Source organism: Sphaeramia orbicularis, chromosome 6 (genome assembly GCF_902148855.1).
Source record: "Sphaeramia orbicularis chromosome 6, fSphaOr1.1, whole genome shotgun sequence".
Taxonomy (NCBI): domain Eukaryota; kingdom Metazoa; phylum Chordata; class Actinopteri; order Kurtiformes; family Apogonidae; genus Sphaeramia; species Sphaeramia orbicularis.
Window position 1 is genome coordinate 8,944,929 of NC_043962.1, and position 18,824 is coordinate 8,963,752.

The 18,824-nt window shown below is 36.3% G+C and overlaps 1 protein-coding gene across 1 annotated transcript; it reads left to right on the top strand.

Moving 5' to 3' along the window:
- Positions 1 to 659: 659 nt before the first annotated feature.
- LOC115421000 (DEP domain-containing protein 7-like) lies at positions 660 to 18,272 on the top strand. The gene is made up of 12 exons (XM_030136653.1): positions 660 to 726; positions 1,866 to 2,051; positions 4,195 to 4,336; positions 5,860 to 5,955; positions 6,562 to 6,770; positions 8,429 to 8,630; positions 9,150 to 9,283; positions 10,257 to 10,373; positions 11,993 to 12,135; positions 13,930 to 14,055; positions 15,233 to 15,308; positions 17,987 to 18,272. The coding sequence occupies exons 1-12, from the start codon at positions 660 to 662 to the stop codon at positions 18,196 to 18,198; spliced, it is 1,710 nt and encodes a 569-aa protein (XP_029992513.1). The 3' UTR covers positions 18,199 to 18,272.
- Positions 18,273 to 18,824: the final 552 nt, after the last annotated feature.

Genomic DNA, 18,824 nt, shown 5'->3' on the forward strand with positions numbered 1-18,824 from the left:
TTAATATTAAACAGGTAAAAAAAAAGTAACTGTAGTATCTTACAATATTATTAATTAATTGCTACACAGCTATGATGGTGTTTAAAGGATGAATAATTCACGATTAATTTCATACCCTACAGTCAAAAAAGAGAAAAATTAACTGTGAAAATTAACTAAAGTGAATTTGGTGCACATTGTCTTCTTCATGGCTGACTTAGGAAGGGGGAGCAGTTTTTGGCAGGGAGTAGAATTCGCCACTACACCGACTACTTTATTTGAGCTATTAAAATACTCTGAATTTGCACAAATATCCCTAATATGACACAGATCCACTCTACCAGCTGGTATATTCAAATAGGCCTAAATTCACATAAACACTGACATTTTTGTTATCTGTCCTATTTCTGCTGTGTGATAATGTTCTGAATATTCTGGAACACGTATATTTCCTGTAGTACAGTCAGTATGTAGGATAATAATGTGGGTTGGACTTTTCCATAATGTGTCAGTAGTGACTGAGCTATTGATGCCACCTAGCGGTTAAAACTGAAAACTGCATCCAAACACAGACTGTTCTGGCCTGCGACGAGCTTCCACAAATGGCCTTTTCCTGCTGGTTTGCGCGCATATAAACGACTAACAAGTACTTACCCGAACTGCTTTGTTAAAGGGTGAACATGGCGTCCATCAAGGAAAGGGCTGCGGCGCTGAACCTTGCAGAGAAACTGTGTGTGCGTCCTCTGGGTGAGTTAATGAACTGTGGTGAAGGTGGTTTGTGCAGGTGTTCAGACATGTGCACGCCATCTCAGTAGGTTACCGCAATGCATTAGTGATACAGAAAACACACAATACTACTTTCTTTGATGTTGCATGGGAAAATAGTTACAAAGTTTGCACATAAAATGACCCATTTGCACCTATGGCAGAGGTGTCAAACTCATTTTAGTTCAGTTCCACATTCAGCCCAAATTTGATCTCAAGTGGGCCGGACCAGTCAAATAATAACTGTGAAAAAAGTCAAATTATATTATAATCAGGTTTACATCTGCAAAGTTTCCTTAAAAATGAACAACTTGAATTGTCTGAAGAAAAACAAGTGCAATTTTAACAATATCCTGCCTCGGTTTATCAGTTTATCATGTTCACATGTGCATTACAATCACAAAAAACCCTTTAGTAACAGGCAGAATATTGGTAAAATTACATTTACTTTTCTTAAGACATTTCCATTTGTTCATATTTGTTCAGATTATTCACATTTTTTGTATAAGTATGGTTTGGTAATGTAAACATTTTCATGTAATTTTACTTTTTTACACCAAAAAAACAAAGGGAAAATTTGGGGCTGTCATTATTTATAGGTTATTATGATAACGTATTACTGGTTCTGACCCACTTAGGTTAGGTTAGGTTAGGTTAGTTTATTTCAGACACAGACATAATACAAAACATATGAAACAAAAATAAAAAATAATAAGAATAATAAACAATATCAAATAAAAAATCAAACAATAGAAAAATAATAATAATAATGATGATAAACAATACACAAAAAAATCAAATAATAGAAAAAAGAAAAAAAAAAGAACAACTGTGGTGCCTGAAAGACTCTAATTGGACTGTATGTGTCTGTACGTGGAACCTGAATTAAAATGATTTTGACATCATTGATTGTTAATATCTTCAGTGTAAGTTTTGCGTTTCACAAATTCATCCTGTGTGCCGGATTGGACCCTTTGGTGGGCCGGATTTTGGCTCCCAGGCCGCATGTTTGACACCTGTGACCTATGGTATTTCTACTGCGGCACTGAACTCAAACTGGTCACTAATCAGCCTGCAGGTTTATTCTCACTGGTTCATGTTTTTCTGTGTCTTTCTTTCAGCTTCTGGAGTAGCTGTCAAACCAGTCCAGTCCACCCTCCTGTGGAGCTCCCTCATCTCCCACCTCAGGTCCAATGTGACAGTAAAACGCAGACGAGTCCACATCAAGTCCCACAGTGACTGTTTCCTGGGATCAGAGGCTGTGGATGTGGTGGCAGAACACATTAACCAGATCAAGGGCTTGGAAGGTGTGCACTGGCTTTTGTTTTGCACCTGATCATTATATTTATCTACAACATCTTTATCTCTGACAGTACGTGCAGGATCATAATGAAACCACACCACCCAGAGCAGTTGAAATTAGTCTAAACCAGGGATGTCAAACTCATTTTAGTTCAGGGGCCACATTCAGCCTAATATGATCTAAAGTGGGCCGGACCAGTAAAATACTAGAAATAATAGGATAAGAATTGATAAATAATGTCATCTCCAAAGTTTTCTCTATGTTTTTGAGTGAAAAAAATAAAATTCCATCATGAAAATGTTCACCTCTACAAACTGTACTTGAACATAACATGAGCAAATATGAACAACCTGAAAATTCTTAAGAAAAATAAGTGCAATTTCAACAATATTACGCCTCAGTTTATTATTTATACATATGCATTATAACTTACAGATCACAGTGAATCTACAAATACACAAAACATTTAATAACAGACAGACTATTGGTGTAATTCCACATACTTCCCTTAAGAGATTTCAGGTTGTTCATATTTGTTCAGGTTATTCACATTTTTTGTAAAAGGCTAGTCTATAAAAGTAAATACTTTTGTGTAATTTGACTTTTTTTTTTACACTAAAACAAAGAGGAAAATTTGCAGTTTTCATTGTTTATAGGTTATTATGATAGTGTTTTACTGGTCTGATCCACTTTAGATTGAATTGAGCTAAAATTATTGTAACATCCTTGATTGTTAATTTCTTCAGTGTAAGTTTTGCATTTCACAAATTCATCCCAGGGGCCAGATTGGACCCATTGGTGGGCCGATTTTGGCCTCCGGGCTGCATGTTTGACACCTGTGGTCTAAACCCTGCTTGTGCTTTAACCCATAAAGACGTAGTGCTTCTTCTGTGGCAGTTCCCAAATGTATTTTTCTCTCTATTTAACCTTTCCTTAGTGATTTATCATCATTTCTTATGATATTATCCTCTGAATTTTGCATTTTTTCCAGCGAAAATCATCTATTTTCCTTTGTTTAACCCTTTCATGCATGAATTATGAGAACCTTTGTCAAGATTTTTTTCTTGAGTGTTTTTATTCCTCCTTAGTCATGAAAAAAAATGCACTTGAGTTTTTAGTTACAAAAATGTCCATGCATTTAATTTTTTAAGTAAAGAAACATGTGTTTAAAACCCAATATCAGAAAGTGAGATAAAAACAATGAAATAAAAACATTTTAATCCTGCTAATCTGATGTTTTGTCACATTTTAACATATTCTAATGCTAGTTATTACTCACTTCATGGAGGTAATATGCAAAAAAAAAAAAAAACTTTATGTCTTACAAATAACAATTGATTTACACTCAAACATGTTAGTGCAGATCAGGTTTATCATTACTGTAACCAAAGTTACAGTAAGGGTATGAATGTCAGTGTATGGGATGATGCATAAGTGTCCATTGTGTTAGCTGATATGGAACTAAAACAACAAAATCCCATGAATATACAAGAGAACATCTGGAGAATAACTGTCCAGTGTAGTGACCACTATGCATGAAAGGGTTAATTCAGTGATCATGTAGATGTTCTTAAAAGCTCAGTGTAAATTCAAAGTTTATTGTATCAAAACTGAAAATAACTGAAGAAAGGTGACTTTTTCAGTAAAATGTAGCATTAATTGAACATAAACCCAGTGTTTCCATCCACTATCATTGATCCAGCTCCATGGGTTTTACTGGTGAATCAGTGTGGTAGAAGATGACGGTGTTTCCATGGTAACTACGGAGCCTCTGAACGTCCAAATGGGTCATATCTGATGACCATGAAAAAATGACAAACTGCATTTTACCTGAATTCTATAAATGTATTGATAGTTTAGTGGATCAAAAGTTAGTACATTAGTAGGTGCTGTTAGTGGCTGGCAGCTCTTTAAGTCTTTGAAAATTAATGTTGAAGAATCAGTCTGATGGAAGTGCTTTATATCCAGTTTTATATAAATGGATGTCATTTCTAATTGAAATCTGTTTTTGCCTTTTCTCTCTAATCTGTGATTGATCATTAACATCCATCTCTGACTCTGCAAACTCTGACTGATGAAGTATTTAAACCAGACTGTCCACAGCAGTTGAAATGAGTCTAAACTCTGCATCTTCTTTAAAATTGAAGATGCTGATGTGACACGGGACAAAGTGGTGTGTGTCTGCCAGGCTCTGTTGGACTGCAGTGTGTTTGAGGCTGTGGGAACCAAAGTGTTTGGGAAAGACAAGAAGCAGGTGGTGTTTCAGGACAGCAAAAGTGCTCTTTACAGGTTAGACGTTCACTGGACACAGCACTGCAGTTTTACAGACCTGACATTCCCTCATAACGTCACAGTAACAGTGAGTTTGGGTCAAAACACAGTATTTGAAATCTCTCTGATGGGACATTTTAGAGACAATTTGACAGATTAGTGTTTCTAAATGACCCACATTTTTACTTTTAAATTCATTTTTGCTTTAGTTGGACCATAAGGGATTATCCAAAACAAGGAGCTAATTTATATTGCAATAAATGTTGGAATGGCAGTCAATTAAAGTTTGCTGTGACGGGACATTACTGTGTTTTGACCTTTTTCTGTAAGTTTTCTGTTTTTACTCTTCAGCCAAGGGGTATTGTTATCGTTTTGTCATCTGTCCATCTGTCTCTCCTGTCAACGACATAATCACATTATCTGAAGAATGCATTGAGATATGTGTTGTGCCGAATTCTACTCCCTGCCGAAAACTGCTCCCCCTTCCTAAATCAGCCATGAAGACAACAATGTGCACCAAATTCACCCTGTCACAACTTTTTCTCCTTTCTGACTGTAGGGTATGAAATTAATTGTGAATTATACAACCTCTTAACACCATCATAGCTGTGTAGCAATTAAGTAATGAATAATATTGTAAGATATTGCAGTTATGTTTTTTTATCTGGTTAATATTAAGTAATGTGCAAACTGTAAGGTATATAAAACTTTCTAAAGTTAAATCTTGGATACACAACACACAAAATATGTAACAATAAAAGCAGATACTGCTGAAAACTACATCACCTGCGGCTGGGGATGCAGTTTTCAGCACAGAGCAGTTTTTGGCACCAGATTTTACCGAAAACTGCATCCCCCATTACAATAAGCTTGCGAAGCTACAGGAGTGAAATGACTTCAGCAGCTCACATTTGGAGCTATTCTCGTGTGACAGGGTGAATTTGGTGCACTTCGTCCTCTTCATGGCTGACTTAGGAAAGGGGAACTGTGTTTGGCAGCTGCTGTGTGATGCAGTTTTCGGCAGGGAGAAGAATTCGGCACAGCAATCTGCGCTAAATTTATACTGTGGATGCATTTTGGTATGGAGCAGAAGCCTATTGAAAATTGGTGACCTTGACCTACTTTTTCAAGGTCAAACAGCCTTGTGCAGTTATAATATCTGAGTACTTTCACATATAAATATGTATGTCATAAGTTTTGCACAAAGACAATCTAATGTAAATTGTAGGGCAGTAACTTTTAACAGAATCTTATACGAGGGCTGTTCAATAAGTTCATGGCCTCACCCAGAAATACTGGTTGTTATAATACAGGATGTTACATTCTTTCGTGATAGGAAAGTGATGCTTGAACATCGATGGACCAAGTTCATTGCTGTAAATGGAGATTATGTTGAAAAATAAAATATAAATTATCAGTCTGTGTTGTTCTGTTCTGGGTGAGGCCATGAACTTATTGAACGGCCCTCGTACTATATTTGGCCAAGGGGGATTAAAAGTGCACAACACGTCATGTTTTTCTGTGCGTTAAATTCTCCTCAGGTTCGTAGGCAGACATACTCCTTCTGTTGATGAGCTGGAGAGAGGTGAACTAATGGACGGGATCCAAAAACTCTTTTTCAGTGGCCCTGCAAACAGGTAGGGAGATTAAAACACCTCTTGGAAAACAACTGAATTTAATCTCTTGGCCGGGTCAGTCGATGAAAAGAGAGTGAGGGCTTTATCTGGTGCATTTGGCTGTGAGGCGGACATAAGAAAGTCTAATACACTGCAAAAATCTAAATCTTACCAAGTGTATTTTTCTCATTTCTGGTCACAGTATCTCATCACACTTAAAATAAGACATAATCACCTAAAGAGTAACTTTTCAGTGAGATATAAGAACTTATTTTTAGACAATAGATATTGAAAATCTTCTTTCATCTTGCTTCAAGCAAAAAAATCTGCCAGTGGAACAAGTGAAAATTATCTTAGTAAGATTTCTTGAAGTAAGATTTTCAAGAACTATTGTCTAAAAATAAGTTCTTATATCTCACTTGACTAGAAATGAGAAAAATACACTTGGTAAAATTTAGATTTTTTCCAGGTATACATACATCCAGTGTATTCATTTCCAAACACTAGTGATTGTACTACATTTCAGTTCATACTCCATTTTATCATATTACCTAATTCTAGCTGAAACCGTTAAAGTATTTCCCATCATGCAACAATATGAGCTGTACTGTGTGTTCTGTCTTTCAGGGGGCAGGAGAACACGTTTCCCCCGAGGTTCCATGTTCAGATGTCCACGCCTGTCAGACTGACTCAGACGACTGTGAAATTCAACCGGCTGAACACTCCCACCGCTGACAGCTCGTCACTGGAGCCCCCGGTGGACGGTCCCAGTCCCAGTCCCAGTGCCAGTCTGAGTCCCAGTTCCAGCAGACTGCACTCTCCAGTACCACAGTCATGTAAGACAGCGTATTATCACTTCTGAAGCACAGGAGAAAGATTAGATTAGATTAGATTAGATTAGATTAGATCGAACTTTATTGATCCCTTGGGCAGACCCCTCCAGGAAATTAAGTTTCCAGTAGCAACACAACGCTGTATGTACAGATACAAGAAGAATTGGAGAAAAAAAAGGAAATAAGAAAATAATGATAACAGCAATAACTGTAAAACTGCAGCAAAAACATGCAATTGCACATAAGAGATACAAGAAAAAGGAGAAGAAGAGGAAGAATAGTCATAACAATGACATCAGTAATATCAATAGTAACTTTGAGCCCATTTATATTCACACTAATACTCTGATTATTATCTAATTTCTGGAGTTATCAGATTATTCAAGTGATCATGTAATGATATGCTTTGTCAGATAACATCAGAATTTGGATGAATACACCTGGATTTCTCCCCAATACTAGTGACGATAGACTCAAACTTTCTATTATTGTTATTCACTCATGTTTGACTGCATTACTTCTGTTTTCTACAACTTTTTTTTTCTACACATGCGCAGATGTAAAAGAATGAAATAAATCACATTAACAGGTATACATGCATGAGGACATACATATTAATGGGTGATAATGGACTGAAATGTCTAAACTGGGGACTTAAATGTCTAAAGTAGGGTTTTAAATTATCACATTTCTGGAGTTCATGTAAATGCATCAGATCTGATTATTACAATTATCTGATTTCTCCCAGTTATCGGATTTTTATGGACATGTAAACGGCTCAGTGATTACAGTAATGGTGCTAATAATAATAATTATGAAAGTAAATAATATAAGTAAGTAATAATATGAATAAATAGCAATAGAAAAAAAACTAAACTAACAATAATAAACTGTTGCTATTTTCCACTACCACTGCCATTGTAAATGGCTGGATGTAGAGTCACAGAAAAAATTATTGGACCACTCTTGTTTTCTTCAATTTCTTGTTCATTTTAATGCCTGGTACAACTAAAGGTACATTTGTTTGGACAAATATAATGATAACAAGAAAAATAGCTTGTAAGAGTTTAATTTAAGAGCTGATATCTATCCATTTTCCATGTTTTCTTGATAACCAAAATCACCTCAGTTCTTACATCAGTATCTATGGCATTATACTGACAAAAACAGTGCTTTTAGGCATTCCATGTTTTCTTTTCTGTCTGTTTTTGTCACATGATACACACAGGAGTTAGTACTGGATTGCATAACCATTGTTTTTGATGACTTTTGATGGTCTAATAATTTTTTCTGTGACTTTATACATTTTATATTCTAATATAGTTTATTCTTTATGCCTCTTATTTATTCTTTATTTATTTATTCATTTATTTACCTCTTCTTATTAACAAGGTGAGAGGGAAACAGCATCTCAGTTCTCTTTATGTCCTGTGCATCTAGTGAAATGACTATAAAAAAAATCTTTGTATCGCTGAATAAACAACATTGTCCAGGTCCCACTGATAGAACATTAGTCATTCTACTTTATCTTTTGTCAGAAACTTAATTTTATTTAAAATATCTTTTAAAGCTTTGATGGATTGACTATATTAAACAGAATTCATTTCCAGTTGTGTTATATGCCCATGAATGTGTTTAATTGTTCTGTTGTGATTGGTCAGTGGTGGATGAGGTGTGGCAGGAACAGACCCTCCTCCACCTCCTGAAGCTGGTCGAACTCCCCCTGCTGGACGGAGTGCTTCAGTGCAGCCAGAAGACGCCATCTCCCTGTAAAACTCACACGCTGGTTCATAACAACCCAGACCTCATTTACAGCAGCAACCACCTGGACCGGCAGATCCTCAAAGCCTTCAGGGACTCCCAGTACGCTTGGTTTGAAGTGCATTCCAAAAATATTCTAAATATACAGTGGTGACAAAAATGAATAAGAACGCTTAATATAAGATTTTTTTTTTTTTTTAACTTGCCATTAAAATACCCATGAAATGAATTAAATATCTACAAATTCATATTTATACTGTGTAACCCATAGAATAGAACCATCATAAGGAGATTTAGGTCATTTTCATTTAGGTAAAAAAAAACAAACGAGGCCTATTTCACTGTTTTTTTTTTTGTCTGTCTGTTAGCAAGATAAATCAAAGTTATGGATGGATTTGGATGAAATTTTCAAGAAATGTTGATACTGGTGCAATGAACAAATGATTAAATTTTGGTGGTGTTTGGGGGGGGGGGGGGGGGGGGGCTGATCTGCCTTGGTGGAGGTCTGTGCTCTCGGAGTGCTTTTCTAGTTACTGATAAAATGACTGCATACATGTCTAACTTAATATTAATTGATGTGTTCATATATCTGTGTGTTTGTTTTCTCTTTCTCTGCTGTAGGGAGGATGAGTGGTTGTGTGCAGCTCTGGACTGTCTGGACTTCCTTCCTGACCAGCCGGTGGTGGAGCTGAGCAGGGGGCTGCCACACTGTTTCCCAGAAGCCCCTGGGAGCTGCAGCCAAGGAGCAGCCGTTGGTGGAGCCCAAGATGGAGGCAAGTGTTTCAATAAGTAGGAGTTTGTATTTAGCATTTGATTTCCACAATTTCCCTTCATTTAACCAGTTATATTATATTAGTTAACGTGCCAAAACAGTAATTCAAATACTCCAAAGTCTGCTCTGTATTTAATAAAAGTATATTTTACCTCTGGAGCTGTTTAGGTCTTTAAGGGTTAATAGTAAATAATACTCTGATCGACTTAGTATCCTTTCCTTTTTTTTTTTTTTTTTTTTTTTTTTTTTTTTAAGTCTGAACTCTTAATCACATGATTGACAGGACTGGAAAGAAGAAAAACAAAGTTCTGGCAGTCATCTGTTTTTAATTTTGGCACTTCCTCTTTAATCTTTGATTTATGAGAAATTTGATGATTTAAACACTGAGACAAATAAAACCACATTTAGTTGAGAAAATTAGTATTGAATGGAGCTGTTATAGTCAAAAATGTGACTGAGTACACACTGCTTTCTGTAAGATCCCAAAATGGTGAAAAAAAAAAAAAGTTTGGTTTAATCTTTATCAATGTACACTGTAGCCTATAAAACTGGGAAAAAAAAATTTTTTACTTCTTCTTATGAAATGATTGTGACAATGTGATTTATTGTTGATGGAAAAAGTGTAACTGGGCCTAAGGATGTAATTATTGTGCCTGTTCAGAGGTGATTTCTGATGAATAAAAAGAGGAATGTGTCATAAATTATTACAACTTTATGGGAAACAGTATATTGTATTTTAAAGGGTTTTTTTAGAAGTAACTAGAGCATGAAACTTAAAAATGAAAGTGAATATTTAAGCACTGTTCTTGAATAAATGTGTCGTGTTACTTCCTGTCACTGTGTCTGATGTACAGTAGATGATATAAATATTTTGTGCTTTTTGCATCCAGTCGGACCTCCTCCAAACCCTGGCGTTAACTGTGATGATCGGCCTCATCTCTCCTCCAGTAGTTTAGACCAGTGTAAGCAGCTGCTGTATGAGACACTGGTCAAACACTACAGCCACTCGGACCAACCTCCACTGCTGCCTCAGCACATGACCGACGTCTACACGGCCATCACTGACCTCCTGGGTAAGAAAGACCACGGTGGTTTGTTCATGCAGAGGTGATGCTGTCTGTGAGGCCATATGTCTTACTTTACCTCGGTTTAGACACAAAAATGTAAGGAAGCTTATGCTCAACTTTTTTTTTTTTTTTCATGAGAACGATAAATATTAATAATAGTAGATGGTTAAAAATGTATATATACAATATAGCACATAAGCAGCCTCCACTTTTGTCTTTAACATGCAACAATAAAAGGAAAGATATTTACACGTTTTCATGTCTGTGTGACATTCAGATATAATAAATATAGTAAAACCATAGTGAAATACGGAGAAAAAGGTATGTTTAAGGCTGGATATCAAGTACTTTTATCTCAACTTTCTTGCATATAATTATCTAGCAGCTCTATATGTATACATACTATATTTAGCAGATTATGGTATGAAGCACTAACATGTGGATTTATGCATTTATGGTCATAAAAATCATCTTGTGTTATTGCTTTATAACATAAACAAGTGTGAGTGTGTAAAAAATGTAAATGAGCTTAGAAATAAAACTGATTTTTACTTTGATGTGTATTAGAACTTTATTTTGTAATAAAATGGACAACTGGCATCTAAAAAAAAGTTCATTTGAACAATATTGTACAATATTGTACCCAAGATATAGGTATCAGTATCAGTTGTATTTATCTTTTCATTGTCTGTTTTCAGTGAGAACACTTTGCTGTGCCGTATGCATGAAAAACAAGCTTTAAAATAAAACTTTACATCAGGGGTGTCTAACTCATTTTAGTTCAGGGGTCACATGCAGCTCAATATGATCTGAAGTGGGATGGACCAGTAAAATGATAAAAAAAAATAACCTTTAAATAATGTCAACTCCAACTTCAGCTATTCGTTTGAAAAATGTGAATAACACAAACTAGTGTTTTGTACCTTTATAGATCCACTGTGATCTATAAGTTGTAATGCACATGTATAAATGAGAAGCTGAGGTAATGTAGTTCAATTGCACTTAAGGCATTTCAGTTTGTTCAGGTTATTACCTCCGCCAAGGAGGTTATGTTTTTGCCAGCGTTGGTTTATCTGTCCTTCTGTCTGTCTATGTGCAAGATAACTCAAAAAGTTATGGACGGATTTGGATGAAAATTTCAGGAAATGTTGATACTGGCACTGATCTACCTTGGCAGAGATCTGCGCTCTGAGTGTTTTTCTAGTTCACTTTTTTTTTTTTTTTTTTCTTTTGGTAAACCAATAGTTTGTAAATGTAAACATTTTCATGTAATTTTACTTTTTACACTAAAACATGGAGAAAATTTTTGAGTTGTCATTATTTGTAGGTTGTTAGATAGTATTTTGCTATCTGATCTACTTCAGATCCAATTGGTCTGTATGTGGAGCCTGAATTAAACTGATTTAGACATCCTTTATTGTTAATATCTTCAGTGTAATTTGTACATTTCACAGATTCATCCCATGTGCCACGTTGGACTATGTTTGACACCCCTGCTCTAGATGATGTTCGGCCTCAGTTGCACTTTTCCCACCGGTTGCATGGCTGTTCTAACCTGTAAACCTTGCCCAGATAAGGTCAGTAGTGCGGCCCAGGCCTTATATTCTTCTGTGCTGCCTTTCCAGTGAATGCCAAACTGGCCACGGCTCTGGAGGCTCTGCAGCTGTGTCTGAAGCTGCTGAGACCAGGCTGCAGAGAGGAGCTCCGAAGGCTGCTCACATTCATGGCTCTGGCAGCTGAACCACAGGGGATCAAACTGGACAAGGAGGTCAGTTCACAGACAGAAAGTGTGTCTCTGTCCAGCTGTTTTCATGCCCATTTTAAATATATGTATATATTTGTTTTTTGGAGGTTAGGGTTAGGGTAGGGTTAAATATGTTCAGTTCTCATCTCTACAGTCCAATACACTGACTTCTTTGGCAGAATTTCAGAGCTCTTCATTGTCGGCACTAATTATAATTTTAGGTCATCTATGATTATTTGGAAGTAGTTATACTATACACTTAGCACTTAGTGCACTTAGCCTAGCAGGTTTCCCTCTGCGTGTCTAGCTACATCATGGAAATCTGCCCCCCCCACCCCCTCCCCCCAATACTGCTTTTCAATGGTTGCAGAAAATGACTTTTTATCTTGCTCTGGAAAAGATAAGTTATGCAACAAAGTACAGACTTCACAAGTTTTGGGAAATATAAACCATTTTCTACAATTTCTTGAGAATAAGAATATACCTGTTGATGGTTGGATTAATGACGCAAATTGATATATATTCTTATTTATTTGATAGTTTTTGGTTTTTTTCTGCAATATTATTAGTTGTTTCTTTCTTTTGTCTGTATTGTGTATTTTTATTTACATATATACTCTCTATGTGCTTTGTTGTTTATTTGTAACTCAATAAATACATGTTTAACTCTTTCGGTGCCAGACAGTTAAGGGGCTAATAAGCCTTAAAAGTGCCACAGAATTTGGCCGTTTTTCAGTATTCCGCGTCGTTTTTATAATATTTGAAGAATCCTGCAGGAAACCGCTCGGTAACATCCGACCGATTGCTGATTAGATTCAAAACGCACCGGACGTAGCCGATTCATTATTGATCGTAATTTGCATAATTTATTATAATAATAATAATAATAATCTTTATTTATATAGCACTTTTCATACATTAAAAACTGTAGCACAAAGTGCTTTACATATCAGTTTAAAAATCAGTACCACCCCCCACCCACCCACTCACCCGCACACACACACACACACACACACACACACACACACACACACACACACACACATATACATGCAAACCCACAAGCTCACACATACTTAAGAAGACTGACTGAGCACGGGTAGACCAGAACAAAAATGTACAAGTAAAAGTAAAACATCAATTTAGGAGGCGCTGTCTCAGGGAGCCATCCGCACCAGGAGGCAGCCGCCGACCCCGGCGACCAGGCACCAGCAACACAGCCCCGCATCCCAACTAGTGGGAGAGGGCCAACTGGGACCCCCACCCACCAGAAAGGAGCGGACCCCAGTGAGAGAAGGCGCCACAGCCCCCGGAGTCCACAGCCACCTCCCGGCATGGAGGGCTCCCTCTGATGAAACACCGGAGAATAAGAAACATTAAAAAAATATAAAAATATTATTCGGTCGTGTGACCTCAAATTCCCATCTGCTTGGTCTCAAAAGGGGGACACAGAAAGAACGTCATCGAAATGTGAGAAAGAAATGGGGGTGGATGGTTTGTTTGTACACAAATATAGCGTGTTCTCCAAAGCCGATCTGATCGGCCCGTGGCACTTTAAAGGTTGTATTTGTAAAGCCGATTTAATCGGCCCATGGCACTGAAAGAGTTAAAAAAAAAAAAAAAAAAAAAAGGAAAAAAAGTGTGTCTCTATCCAGTTGCTTTTATGCCCATTTTAAATATATACATGGGAAAAAGGCATAAAATGTCACAATATTTTTCATTGTTATTACTATTATCTGATAACTCCCAGTTATTAGACCAGCTCACTGAAACTGTGTATCACCTGTTTTTATTGCATCTCTTCTGTTGGGCCTGAAGGTGGAGAACAGGATAGCAGTGAAGAAGTCCTTCTCCAAGGCAATCCTTCACAGCAAGGGTCTGTCAAAGGAAAAAGAAGATCTGATGGTGGTCTTCATGCTCAGCAACATTCAGGAAATCTTCAAGGTAGGAGAACCCTGTCTAAATGTATTCCACCCTTCTCCTATTGTCAAATGTACAGTATACAATGAGCTTCTGGCATGAATCATTTGTATCCATAGATTTGATTTAAAAACATGTGTCTAAACTTACAGTATTCATCAATACTTTGATATTTTCTGTTTATTTTTGGGAAAAGTCAGAATCTAAGAGTGCCCTAGAACCTCCTAAGCCAGTATGAACAGAGACAAACTATATTTTGTGAGATGAATAATGGTAATTAAAGTAAAATCAATCTACTTTATGAAAACACAAAAGAACTAGAAGCACTCGGAGAGCGCAGACCTCCGCCAAGGCTGATCAGTGGCCCCCCCCCGTGGGCCCCCCCCACCCCCGATCACCACCAAAATTTAATCATTTCTTCCTTATCCCATTTCCAACAAACCCTGAAAATTTCATCAAAATCTGTCCATAACTTTTTGAGTTATGTTGCACACTAACGGACAGACAAACAAACAGACAGACAAACCCTGGCAAAAACATAACCTCCTTGGCGGAGGTAAAAATGTCTAAAATGGTGCATGATGTGATCATTTTCAGCTTTTTTTTTTTTACACTTCAATCATTAGAGCTCAATTGCACACAGCTGATTATATTATATTAGATTAGATTAGATTAGATTAGATTAGATTACATAGAACTTTTTTGATCTTTTGGGTAGAACCCTCAGGAAATTGAGATTCCAAAAGCAGCTAAACACTGAGCATATACACAATAAACGCCACAAGAAAAAAAGCAATACATTAACATAACTATAAAAAACAGTAGTGAAAAAAGCGCAATTGCTTATTGGAAAGTACTAGCAGAAACAAGTGGCAAAGTAGCTGTTGTAGTAATAATAATAATAATAATAATAATAATAATACTCAAACGTGTTATTCCTAAGCACATGTAAGGTTGTATTTAAGTCTGGCCTCTATCAACAAAAGGTTAATGTTTGACTGACTTTACCATTTCACTGATACTGTAACTCGATGTTGTGTAAAAAAAAAAAAAAAAAAAAATTGGTTTTATAATATAAAATGAAATCCTGCCAAAGACATTTATGGAAGCAGGTCAGTGAAAAGACAGTTGAACTGAAAGGACAGGCTGTTCTTCAGCTGTAGTCATTTGTCGCCTTAGACTTTGATTCTCTGTGCTCCAGATCCCGGGTGCTCTGCACAAAGAAGTGAGTGATAAGCTGGCCAGCCTGGTCCAAGGAAAACAGCCCGACGTGACCGGTAAATAACTGAGCGCTAATGTAACAGCAGCGTCCAACAAAGACCAGCGACAATGAGGCACATCAGAACATCAATTTCCACTGAGCACTGAAAGTCAGGATAGATTGAGGCACAGCAGAAATAAAGAGGCTCTGAGGTTTTGTCTGTACAGATACAGGTGTTACATCACCATAGATACTCTACCCATAATGATACATGGTTTCATCCTTTCACAATTAGGTTTATATTATAAATACATGACATATTTTGTTACATACAAGACTTCAGATTTCACCTCAAGTTTCCTGTATTCAGTAATGGTCGGTGACCTCGGACTTTGAAAGAGCTTTGCGAACATCATCAGCTGTTGTGCATATGGATGATATCCTGGATGAAGACAACCATCAAGATCAGTTATAGCAGATAAAATGCATGTTATTGTTATGCTTTGGCTTTGCAAGTAAATAGTTGTTACCCTAAAACAGTCCTTGTTAACCTGCAATCGTATCAATGTGACACAAAACAATGGAGTAGCTCAGTGGTTCTCAAACTTTTTACAGTGGAGTACCCCCTGAAATATATATTTTTAGCCAAGTACCCCCAACTCTCGTTTCAGCAATTTTGATTGAAAAAATCTGGCAAAAATTTGTTCCTGTGCCAAAGGTGTCTGTTTGTATTTTCAAAACTTTCTAAAAAAACCCCAACAACATATATTTAACTTCAATATATTAAAAATAACAAATCTTGATAAGCTAATTTTGTGCAAAATATAAACTGATTGCTGATTGAATTCATTGCTAAGAAAAACAAATTAAATAGTCGTGAATGAATAAATGAGCGTTTTATCAACAAAAAATAATTACTTAATTACTCAAACTCATCTTGAATAATATAAAATAGAAATGTTCTTAAAATGTTACCAAATCTTAAACAAAATGACAGACAATAATAATATTTTTAAAAAACTGAAATAAAGTAAGGTCAGGAGTGTCAATTTTATTTTATGAATGTATTTGTTTTATATTTCAGCATTTATTCTCATTTATTTATTTTTATTCAGTGCATGATGACTTATTTAATGTATTTTTCAAAAAAAATTTCAAATACCCCCTGGGCTTCTTCCAAGTACCCCTTGGGGGTACACGTACCCCACTTTGGGAACCCCTGGAGTAGCTGATAGAAGCTTCATTCATAAAACCAAGTTATGATCAGAAAACACCAAAGATAAGACAACATTCATCATAATGAGACTTTTATTTTTGCTCTTCTTTGTCTCATTCAGTAAGTTTTATCAGTAGAGAAATAATACTTGTCCTGTTGGATCCGGTAGAGTTAGCTTAGCGCTTGTAAGTTTGTCTCATTGGTCTGTTTTTATTCAATTATCTATGACATATGCTGGTCAAAGACTGTTAGCTTGGTTGAGATATTTGCCCATTTAAGTCCTTGTTATTTGGGTTGTGTTCTGTTTTCTGAAAAGTGTTTTGTTTTGTTTTTTTTACTTTATAGAACTTTTCAACATTTAACAAATATAACACTTATAATTTCAAGTAATGTGTTGTGTATGCAGATGATATAGTCTTAATTGCTTCATCTACCAAGGGCGTCCAGCAGTTGCTCAACATTTACTCCCAGTATGGTCAGTCTCATGACATTTTATTTAACTGATAAGTCAAAGATTGTTGTTTGACACAAATAGTTACAATGTAAAAACTGAACTTGAGTTGAATAACCTTACATTAGAATACATCAAAACCTACAAATACCTTGGACATATTGTATCTGATAACCTTAGTGATGATAATGACATTCAAACTAAGGTTAGGAGTCTTTATGGCAGGAGTAATTTTATCTCTCACAGGTTTTACTGTTTTTGCTCAAATATTTATCTGTTACTTATAGGTTAATTTTAAACGTTGTACTGCTCACTCAGTCAGAGTTGCTTTTAACAATGCATTCCATACTATACATGTTTTTTATTGTAGCTGTAGTGGTAGTGGTATGTTCTGTTTTAATAATGTTCGCTCTTATTATGAGATGTTACAGAAAGCAATTTTGAATTTTATACTGCGTTTAGGTCATTCTAGAAATGTTGTGATTTTTACAATTAACTGACTTTTATGCTGATTCTACACTTGTTAAATACTGGCACCAGCATCTTTATACTTGTTATTGGAGATAGGGTGTGTGCATGCGTGTTGTTTTTACATTTATAACCCTTTTTTTTAATAATTTTTTTAATGCTCATTATACTCTATGGACTGTAATTATTTACATGTGTGATACAAATAAATAAATGAAAATGAAATGTTCATAATACAAAGACTGACACCAGACATGATAAACAATAGACCCCCCCCCCCCCCCGCCAAAAAAAAAAAAAAAGGCAATAGAAACAAAACATGCATAACAAGACAGTGCATTCTGGTACATTTTAGGAAATAAATGAATAAACAAACAGGTCAATCACAATGTAAAACAACAGGAATATATTTACAGTTCCAGGCCTGGTAACATCTTCACATAGTGGAGAAGAGGCTCCCATATTTTGTGTGTCAGTGTCTTTTTTTTTTTTTTTTGAGCTTTTACCTGAAGTTCCTCTAATTACGTGGATGTGTAGAATGTGTACATTGCTGTGGTATCGGGGGGGGGGGCAGCTGGGTTTCAGAGACCACCACAGTCTTTTCTCCTGTGTCCTCCAGGCCCTACACTGTGTCAGCAGGTGTCCAGCAGGACCTACTCAGCCTCTACAAAGACAAACACCAACCAGGAACTGTGGACTCTGCTGGACAGCATCCACTCAGACTCCAAACTTTCATCCAAACAGAGGAAGCATCTACTGGAGCAGTTCTACCAGGCACACCCAGAGGTTTTCAACCAGTACTTTGGAGACTCTGCTGTCAGTGTGCTGTAAATGTATTCACCTTGTCTATGAAACTTCGACTAGACTTAGACCAGTGTTTTCCAGTTTGGATTATGTGGGGCGAAATTAAATCTAAGTGAATATTGCAAAAGAAATGTTAACAATATTGATAGTAAGTGTTTGTGCCTATATGGGAGTATTTCCTTTATAATTGAATAAAACCTAAATAAACAGTTGATGAATTCATAGTTGTGTTTGTATTCATTGGCCGTCGTTGCTCTCATTGAGCCTCATGCAAGAAACCATATCTGAACAAATTTTTTCTGATTTTTGTTTGTATCTTATATTCTCTTATTTTGTTAGTACCCATAGATTTGTTTGATTCACTAGTGTTTTTATCCCCGCCAAGGAAGTTATATTTTTGCCGGCGTTGGTTTGTTTGTCTGTCTGTCCGTGTGCAAGATAACTCAAAGTTATGGACGGATGTGGATGCAAATTTCAGGAAATGTTGACACTGGCACAAGGAACAAATGATTGCATTTTGGTGGTGATGGGGGACGGATCTGCCTTGGTGGAGGTCTGCGCTCTCCGAGTGCTTTTCTAGTCTTATTTTTACTCTTACTCCAGGTAAAATGTAAAATTATACCAGTGGTCGAGTGCATTCTTACCAAGATTGT

Excerpts from the sequence above, each read along its gene's own strand:
- LOC115421000 (XM_030136653.1), top strand. The coding sequence starts at position 660 with ATGGCGTCCATCAAGGAAAGGGCTGCGGCGCTGAACCTTGCAGAGAAA. Across the intron at positions 8,631-9,149 it reads AAAGCCTTCAGGGACTCCCA|GGAGGATGAGTGGTTGTGTG; the intron begins GTACGCTTGGTT and ends TCTCTGCTGTAG. Across the intron at positions 15,309-17,986 it reads AAAACAGCCCGACGTGACCG|GCCCTACACTGTGTCAGCAG; the intron begins GTAAATAACTGA and ends TGTGTCCTCCAG.